This window comes from Otolemur garnettii, unplaced genomic scaffold, assembly GCF_000181295.1.
Source record: "Otolemur garnettii isolate 467f Iridium unplaced genomic scaffold, OtoGar3 scaffold00019, whole genome shotgun sequence".
In the NCBI taxonomy this organism is placed as follows: Eukaryota; Metazoa; Chordata; class Mammalia; order Primates; family Galagidae; genus Otolemur; species Otolemur garnettii.
In genome coordinates this window covers 2,632,681-2,641,898 of record NW_003852414.1, presented here as the reverse complement: position 1 = coordinate 2,641,898, position 9,218 = coordinate 2,632,681, and the positions used below count along the sequence as shown (strand labels likewise).

At 46.6% G+C, this 9,218-nt stretch overlaps 1 protein-coding gene across 11 annotated transcripts in view; it reads right to left on the bottom strand.

Moving 5' to 3' along the window:
* PARD3 (par-3 family cell polarity regulator) overlaps nucleotides 1–9,218 on the bottom strand; it is a 592,542-nt gene that overhangs the window by 217,508 nt on the left and 365,816 nt on the right. The window contains exon 20 of one of the 11 annotated variants that reach the window (XM_023511367.1): nucleotides 8,729–8,861. The exons of the other annotated variants lie outside the window; for them this stretch is intronic. Within the exon in view, the coding sequence (XP_023367135.1) occupies nucleotides 8,831–8,861 (31 nt within the window). The 3' untranslated portion in view covers nucleotides 8,729–8,830. Of the gene's footprint in view, nucleotides 1–8,728; nucleotides 8,862–9,218 lie in introns of those variants that run through there. 11 annotated transcript variants of the gene reach the window in all.

Here is a 9,218-nt window from a genome sequence, read left to right as displayed (position 1 = left end):
CATAGCTCACAGCAACCTCAAACTCTTGGGCTTAAGCAATTCTCTTGCCTCAGCCTCCCAAGTAGCTGGGACTACAGGCACCTGCCACAACATCCAGTGTTGGCAATTGTTGCAATTGCCATTGTTGTTTAGCGGCCTGGGTTGGGTTCAACCCCCTCCCCCAGCCTCAGCGTATGTGGCTGGCACCGTAACCACTGTACTATGGGCACCAAGGCTCATGACAGTTTCTTTACCCACCTTGCACAAGGCCCACTGAGGCACTGCCTATTCACCCAGTGACTGTCATCTCTCAGCCGTGTCCACTGCTGACCCCCCAACACCTAGCCCCGTGCCTAGCACATAGTAGGCACTCCACTAAACATCTGTGCAATGTACAGAGTGAGCAGTCTTCCCTCATGATCCTAAAAACATCATACCCCTTCCATAACCGGGCTGGGATTAAAAAAAACAAAACAAAAAAAAAAAACACCTGCTCATCATTAGAAAAAAATTTTTGCCAGGTTAGTACTAAAATGCTCACAATTTATTTTACTGCCCAGGTGACTGCTTTGTGCAAGGCAGGTAAAATTTTATGCAGACGCCTGGATCTACTGAGCAGGTTTCAGAGTCACAGACCACTAAGGTGGGGCTGGACAGACTGAGAGGTTGAGATGCCCCACCCCCACCCTGGAGCCCATCAGAGCTGGGAGCCCACAGCCAGCCCCCCAGGAGGTGCCAGTCTCATCCTGCTCGAAGCACCTAGAATGTAAGGATCAGACAACACTTCACTAGCTGAAGATGAACTGAACCCCGGATCTGCAGCTGCCAATGTGCAAAGGAGCAGTAAAAGTTAATCTTTAATGGGACACTTACCATTCAGGGCTGACATAAGACTGCCTATCAGGACAATCACCTCTCCTTTGCAAATAGACTTACCTGAATATGGACACCCACGAGACCACATTTGTTTTAGGGCGATCGCCCTTCCCTGGTATGGCTAGGACAACTCGGGTGCTAGCACAGTGTTCTGCGTTAAGTGACCATCAGCACTTTGCCACTGTGCTTGAGGTGACAGCGGCAAGTGGCTGCTGCTATGTCCTAGAAAGAACATAAAAGGGAAGTTTCTTTCTGTCTTTTTCAACGAGCCATCTACAGTTGGTCTAAAGTTTCCTTCCTTTAAACTGTTCCAGAATCAAGCTATAGTGAGAGAAATCAAACAGATGTTAGCATTTTCTCACTTAAAAAAAAAATGTTTTCAGCACTATACCTTAAAATGAGATAATTTTTTTTTTTAAAGGAGAGAAAAGAAACCTGAAATTCTAGGACGTTGTTTTTTTTAAAGGAAAGAAAAGGAACCTGAAATTAAACTTGGGATGCTTTCCTAATGACTAAAATCAGTCATGAAAGCAGGAATGAGATAAAATTCCTGCAATCAGCACTTCCTGGAAATTTAACAAAGGCCAGGTTTAAGGCTCCCTGGCGGGTGCAAGGCAGGGGACCTTGAGTGCAAACAGCCTCCCAAGGAGTGAAGGCCTAAGAGGTGAGCTGTGGTGCCCGTGAAACAGGCAAGGATCAGGCAGTTTGTGACCTGGGTGGTTACGGTCAGGGCCTGAGGAAAGGTGGAGAGAAAGACAGAAGAAACTTCAGGAGAAGGAGCCGAGGAGCAAAGACAGATGCCACATCCCAAGGAAAAGAAGAATGACCTCACAATTATTTTAAAAGGGGGGAATTTTAAAAGAGACAAAGATGGTGGCAGAAGATCGGATAGATACGAAGATAGGTAGTCAGGAGAGGGGAAAATAAGGTGTAGACCCAGGGAAAGAGTCAGAGCATTTATAAAGACTATGAGGTTGTCTTGAAAGAAGGAGGCTGCAGGTGAATCTTTCTAAGAGTAGAATGTGAATGTTTTAAAGCAATAACTGAGAAAATGACATGAAGGCTGTGTTGACCAGTTGATGGAAGTATTTCAGATTGCATGTGAAAACCTCACACTGTACCCCAGAAGTGCATTAATGTACATAGTTACCATTCAATAAAAAAAAAGAAAAAGAAAGAAGGAGGCTGGAGGAGGGAAGCTGGCAATTTTCTACAAAATCATCCTCATCCATGCCCTGGAGCAGGGGACACTGCTGTCCCATGCCATAGAGACAGATCTGAGAGTCACTTAAGGAAGGGGTGGAGGGATGTGGCAGTTGGCAAGTTTCTAATTAGCCAGGAAATCATTTAGAGGAGCGCAAGGACCATAGATTGAGAAAGCTATAGAAAGAAATCAGGGAAGAACGGGAAAAGTCAGGCTCAAAAACAGATACCAACTTCCACATTTCCAAGCTAGCGACGAGAATCTGCTGTTTTTCAAAGCATATGCAATAGCGATGCCACGTTACAGGACCGAATTTCACAGCAATCTGGGCTCCTACACAGGTCTGGGGGCGGCAGACGGTGCAGCCCGGCAGAGAGGGACTCGTCCTTGGAGGTCGACAAGTGTTCCAATTCGATGTGGCCCTCCCACTCCATCGCCCTGTGACCTTGGCAAGTTGCTTCATCTCCTTGAATCTTTATGTTTTAGCTTCTTTATCCATAAAATAAGGCTTAGATTAGCACCTTATAGGGCTGTTATGAGGATTAAATGAGTTCCTGAAAATAATGCTCTTAGCAGAGGGCCCGACAGCGTACCACGCAGAGACTGCTAACCGCTCGCTGTGGGCCTGGGGGAAGGAAGCTTGTGTGAGGAAAGCTGTTTCTCCTTAGAAGTCACAATCACCAGCTTGTCAGTCAACAAAGTCAGAAACGTGGGCCAAGAGAGGCTGAAGAATAACCCACTAACTGGGAGGACGGAATTGGGAAAACCTTAACACAGCAAGACAGACATTTTAGAGTTGAGTGCAGCTCATTTCAGTCTCTGTTCCTTTGTATGAACAGGGAATTTAAAGTTGTTCCTTTATTTCCTTTTTTTATATTAAAAAAAGACTACAATTGTCATGTAATCAAAGAGAGAGAGAGAGACGGAGATGATATTTTCATTACAAAAGAAATGGAAGAGTGGTGCCTGTGGCTCAGTGAGTAAGGCACCATCCCCATATCCTGAGAGTGGTGGGTTCAAACCCAGCCCTGGCCAAAATGCAACAAAAAAAAGCCGGGCGTTGTGGAGGGCACCTATGGTCCCAGCTGAGACAAGAGAATCACCTAAGCCCAAGAGCTGGAGGTTGCTGTGAGCTGTGATGCCACAGCCCTCTACTGAGAGCTATAAAGTGAGACTCTATCTCTATAAAAAAAAAAAAAAAGAAAAGAAATGGAAGTTACAACATATATACAGTAGAACCTCCACAGTCAACCATCTCCCTATATCGACCACCTCCTGAAGTTGACCTAATTTTCACAGGCTGGACACACATCACATGTACTCATCGGCACAGCAGGCCTAGTTCCTTCCCACCGCCATCTGCTGACCAGTTTGTGAAAGTCCCTTGGTCAACTCAGAGATTCTACTGTATTATAAATATCACGGAAGGAGAAACCAGGGAGATGAGGGTGTCATCACCCTGCCAAATCATACCTCGTTTAAGAGTGTAGTCAAGAAGATTCCAGGCCCTGGGAATGGGCTGGGCACCAGGCACTAGGGAGAGAGAGAGAGAGGAAGAGAGAGAAGGAGGGAGGGAGGGAGAGAGGGAGGGGAAGAGAGAGGAGGAGAGGGAAGGAGAAAAGAAGAGGGAAGGGAAGAGGGAGAGGGAAGGAGGGAGAAAAAAGGGAAGAGGGAGGGGCTTAGGGAGGGAGGGGAGGGGAGAGGGAGGGAGATGTTTGTCCTCTGGCCTGGGCTCTGGGCTTCAGAGGGGAGGAAGCCTTTTACCAACTCATCCTCTCTGCAGCAGCTACCCACCAAGCTTGTGAGGACCAAAATCAAGGTTCTAACATCTTTTAGAGACAGACTCTTTTCCCATCTCCTGGACCCTCATGTTTTGAGGCATAAGAAAGGAATAGGGTAATTTTAACAGGAACTTGCTGGAACCTATCAGCTAGCTATACCCTCCTCAGCCTAACCCCTGGGAATTGCCCAAGGCCAAGGATTTAATTTGGCAATCCCATCATTGTTTTTGCACAGAAGAGGAAATGGTAACTTCAACAATAAACCCCAGAACACAGCCCGGTGGAGCAGGAAGAGCTGCTCTCCAGGGATCATCTCATCTCACATCCACACCTAGGGCAGAGACTCTGACGGGGACGGCACCTTCCAAAGATGCCCTGGTATCAACTGCAAAATTGCTCCCGGTAGAAATTTCTCGCATGCACTATGTACCACTTACTCTAGAACTTTTCCGTATTTATTCATTCATTCGACTAACACTTATCTTCTCAGTCTAGATTTCATTCAGCCAAAGCAGACCCTGCAGCAAGCGTTCAGGGCAGAGGTCTGGTGGAAGGAGCCCTGGGAAGGAAATGGAGATGTCACAGCCGGGAGGAGAGGAGAGGCAGCCAGAATGAGTGTTTGGCAGCCAGAATGAGTGTTTGGCAGCCTGTCGCACTGTGGGCTGTGGGGCTCGACCTCATGACAAACCCTGGGAGCACCTTGGGGAGCGACGCTCTCAACCTGCACCACAAACAGGGTCTCCAGGGCTGTTCAAGGTCATAGATTCCAATGTCAGTAGATCTAGGGTGGGGCCTGAGACCTCACTTCTGATGGGTTCCCAGGCACTCCTGGTCTGAGGACCACCCTTTCAGAGCCAAGGATTTTGTGCCTCAGCATTGTAAACCTGAGCGTGGGGACTAGAGGACATTCACACCAGCTCTCATGGGCCACGGGCAGGAGCTACTATGCCCCCGCACTTCCAGCAGGCCTGATGAAGATGCAGCTTGACTTTCCGAGGCTTTGGAGAGGCAGAGACCAGCCACTGGGCACTGATCACGCACCAGGCAGAATGCCAAGGGTGAAAGGGTTGACATTCCTGCCACTGTCGATCTCCAATCAAACCAAATTAACTGGCACAGGTCACATCTCAGGTAGAAGGGAACCCTAATGAGAAAATAATGCCAAAGGGGGGGGGGGACAGGGAGCTCTGAGGTGGGAGGAGGGGCAGCTTGCAATTCTGGATAGACCCCCCACCCCTCCCTAAAAGTGGACATCTGAATACAGAGGCTGAAGGTGCACAAGGGAGCCCGTGCACCTGGGAATCTGAGAAAATATTCTGGGAGAGGGAGGAGGCAGAAGGTCAGAGGCTCAGAGGTCCAGGGAAGGAGAACCGGTCGCTGGAGTGACGCTGGCTGGGAAAGCGGGCAGGGACAAGGTCAGAGAGGAGGGGTGGGGTAAGTCCTCCAGGGTGCGATGGGTGACCGGCTCAGGTTTCTGCTTTTCCTCAGAGTGATGTGGAGGGACGAGGACGGCTGACCTGGGCTGAGCACAGAGCCAATGAGTGTTCACTTCTACATGTTCGTAAGCTGAACGTGGGTCTAAGGATGAAATAGGAGTCAAGGATTACTCCAAGGTTTCAGATGAAAACAAGCGTACGAACTGAGCTGCCATTCTCTGAGAAAGGGAAGGCCCCAGGGAGCAGTTCCAGCAGGGCAGCGAGATATGGAACTGAGCTGGCAGCCTGTGAAGTTTCAGCCGTCTGGTCAGTCACGGGTCAGGAAGGTGCTCGGACTGACACACAAACACGAATCCAGAATGCAAAGCAGATGCTCAGGCAGGAGATGTGGACTGGGGAGACTCTGTCTGTGGACTGTACTTCAAGCACGAACGATCTGTTTCCTGTGAATACTGCAATTCTGTAGTATTGAAAAGAGAAAGAGAAAAGGATGGAGGATGGAGCCCTGGGGCACTTCGAGAGAATGGCACAGAGTTAGCAAAGAAGAACAAACAGGGTGGGTGGGGAAGGGGAAAGAGAAGGGGACCCGACACACGGGTAACCCCAATGGAGAGCAACCAACGATCACCGTGCCTCATCTGGCAGACCCACATGAGGGCCGAGAAGTGACGTACACTGGCCAGTCACTGGTGAGGTGGACAAGAGCCAGCCTTGTGGAAGGGGATGAAGGATTCATTGAAGGGAGTTCAGGAGAGAATAGGAAAATAGAGACGGAAAATACAAGTTCATCGAAGGGTTTACTGAGACAGGTAGGAGAGAAAATGAGATGGTAGCTGGAAGGGTAGGCAGGGCTAAGGGAGATTTTCCGCTAAGATGGAAGAAATAATCACAAGGCGTAGGACAGCCTGAATGATCCGGGGGGAAAGAGCAATCACAGAGGATGATGAAGACAGAAGAAAGGATTGCAGGAGAAATTTCTTGGAAGAAGTGAGAGGGGATCAGAACAGCATTTGGGGGCTTGGCCTGGATGGAAGACTCAAACATCAATAAATAAATAAATAAAAAATAAAATGGAAATGTTAACAGGATATATGGCTATTTGACTATGATCTGAAATTTAATCTCATTTTAGTCTTTTGTTTCTAAATCGGCGATTAGTAAACATGGGTCAGATGAAAACCACCCAACATTCAATTATGTAAGGGGACACGCCCCCAGTGAATTCTTTAAAAGACTGCTTGTAAGAGTAAAACAATTACCTTTATAGAATAATTCGCGGTTAGATAAAAACACATTTAGGAATAAACATGCACTTGATCTAGCATGGGTAATGCAAAGGATATAGGGCCTCTAATGGTGACAAAAACATTCAGGGAACACTTTCAGTCTAGGTTGTGATGAACGTTATTAGCTGAGCCTGTCTCCCAGTACATTTTTCGATGGTGCGAGAGTATTTATTTACCCTATGTTATTAGAAAGTGAATAGTCACTAGGCTTCAATTTTCACATCAATTGCAGAAAAAAAAAAAAGATTCCATTTTCTACACAGTCTGGAATTGAAATTGACTTAGCATCTCAGAACTGTCAAAAATTTCTTTTACGAAAAGGTTTGCTTTACAGAGACTATAAAGTAGGTGTCATCCTTGACACTTGGCGTTTCTATATTCATGCCCCAGGTCTATGGAAAAGAAACACTAGCCAGCGTCGGGAAAGGTCCTGGGGAGGCCCAGCCGTCATGCTTTCTGCCTCTGCTGGCCTCCTCTGAAGTCAGCTTGAGTGCTGGAGATGTCAGAGGTTCTCTGTTTAAAACTGCTAACAAGGAAAAGAAGAATACTTGAAGAATAGGGATTCCCGGCTAGCCTAGAACTTGTCTTTGCTAACGGGCCAGTCTGACACTTATTTTCCTGTGTTTAAAACAAGAACCTCTGTTTCAATTCAAATTAAAAACAGCATACATTAAGTCCCGGGGAATTTACAGATCCAGAACTTAGTCTGAGGGAGGAATAAGGAAACCTCCCAGGATGTGTAATTAGGAGACAGAGCTGCTCTCTGTCCAGGTGACAAACATGAAAACAAATAAAATTATGTAAAAAAAATCACTTTGCAAGCTCTTTCTTTTCGTTGCCGGGAATTGTTCCTGCGTCTCATTTAGAGAGGCTTATTTTAACTGCGTTCCTTAAATCACCAGCAGATCACATAGGATGCCGCTTAATTTCACCAACGTGAAACTGCTTACATTAATCCCCATGGCAATTAGGCCCGAGTCCTAAAAAACTCCAAGGCCTGGTATTTCTGACATGAGCAAATAAACACAGTTCTGTCTGCCTCCACCCCAGGATACAGGTGAGGGTTTCCTTTTACTTGGCTGGGGGCCGGTGGGGACGTGAGGTGGAACTGAAAACTCCCCCCAAGTCAGAGCAGAATCTAAGTCCTCTTTGCAGGCACCCGACCTGATCCATAACCCCATTTATCAAATGGGTTGGTTTCCTTTTCATCTTCACATTTATTTCTCACTAGGATGCAATTCTAACATTTTCAGGAGACAGGGTTAACTAAAATACACACTGTCTAAAATCCTGGGGGGCCATGAGGGGGGTGTGAATTGAGGCTCCTTACAGGGCGTCATTCTAACACAAGGACCATCTGAGATCTACCGGAGCTGGTTTGCAGCTCTGATGAGAACGTGTGGCCGGGCAGACTGTTTCCAGAAACATTTAGGAAAGAGCGTGTGCTCTCACAACAGGTGATCTCGGCAAACCTTGGGACCACCGCCTGCCAAATTAGCTCTACCTGGTCTGCACCAGAAGTTGCTGGGGCAGCCATCTCTAAGATGGAAATCTGTTTTCTTAACCACCTACTGGCCCACCCATTTTTGTCTAAACTCTATAACCCATAGAGAGACTGATCCTTGCCAAAAAGCCCCTTCTAAACTGTCCCATCCGGTCATCAATTTACCTCATTGCATCTCATCGCTGATGGGAGACAGGTTCAACCCACACAGCTCAATGCCTTTGCCCTGAGTCATCCGTGTGACTTGTGTCCCCCAAGCCACTGGGTCACACAACAAAACCAAGTCGGTGGTGACGCTTTACATAACTTTGAAAGTTCCCGATTCCAACATCCAAGATTTGTAAATATGCCAGCAGCTAGGACAGTGGTTTTCCACTATGAAAAGGGACTAATAATAACAAAAATTAGTTAAAAGATGGGGGGGAAAAAAGCATGTCTCTGCCTTTTGAAGCTGGAAATCAAGATCAAAAGTTTCCAAGTGGGGCAGCGCCTGTGGCTCAAAGGAGTAGGGCGCCGGCCCCACATGCCAGAGGTGGCGGGTTCAAACCCAGCCCCGGGCAAAAACTGCAAAAAAAAAAAATTTCCAAATGATTAATACAGAAACGACTAAACCATCGAAAGTGCTGATGTCGTAAACAAAATCCGTCAACAGCCACTAGGAATTCATTGAAAGTAAATTTATTGTTTTGCTTTAAGGAAAAACAAAAAAAAAATCAACTGTGCAATATGTGCTGTTCGAGACATTTTTGAGTCTGGTTTGTTGTTCATCTCTTCTCGGGCTTCAGTTTGGCACGGCTAAACAAGAAACACGGCACAGACACACAATTAGTAGGTGCAGGTGAGAAGAAGGTGCGTCATCCAACAGACACGTCTTAAAATCTGATCTGAAAACTGCTATACGGGGTGGCCATAAAGTTCGTGTGCAATTTATTTTATGGCCACCCTGTATTCTAAAAGGGAAAATACAGGTCTGATCTCAACCACACCACGTTTCAAACTAAGTTATCTATTTCTTCTTCCAGAACAGAATAAAACAATGCTGCGGGGAACCCAGGTAGGTCATCTTACACATAATCGGAGGATTCAGTTTTAACGATAATATTGCAACATTATTATTTTTTTATTAGTTCCAGTCTTTTTTTTTTTTTTTTT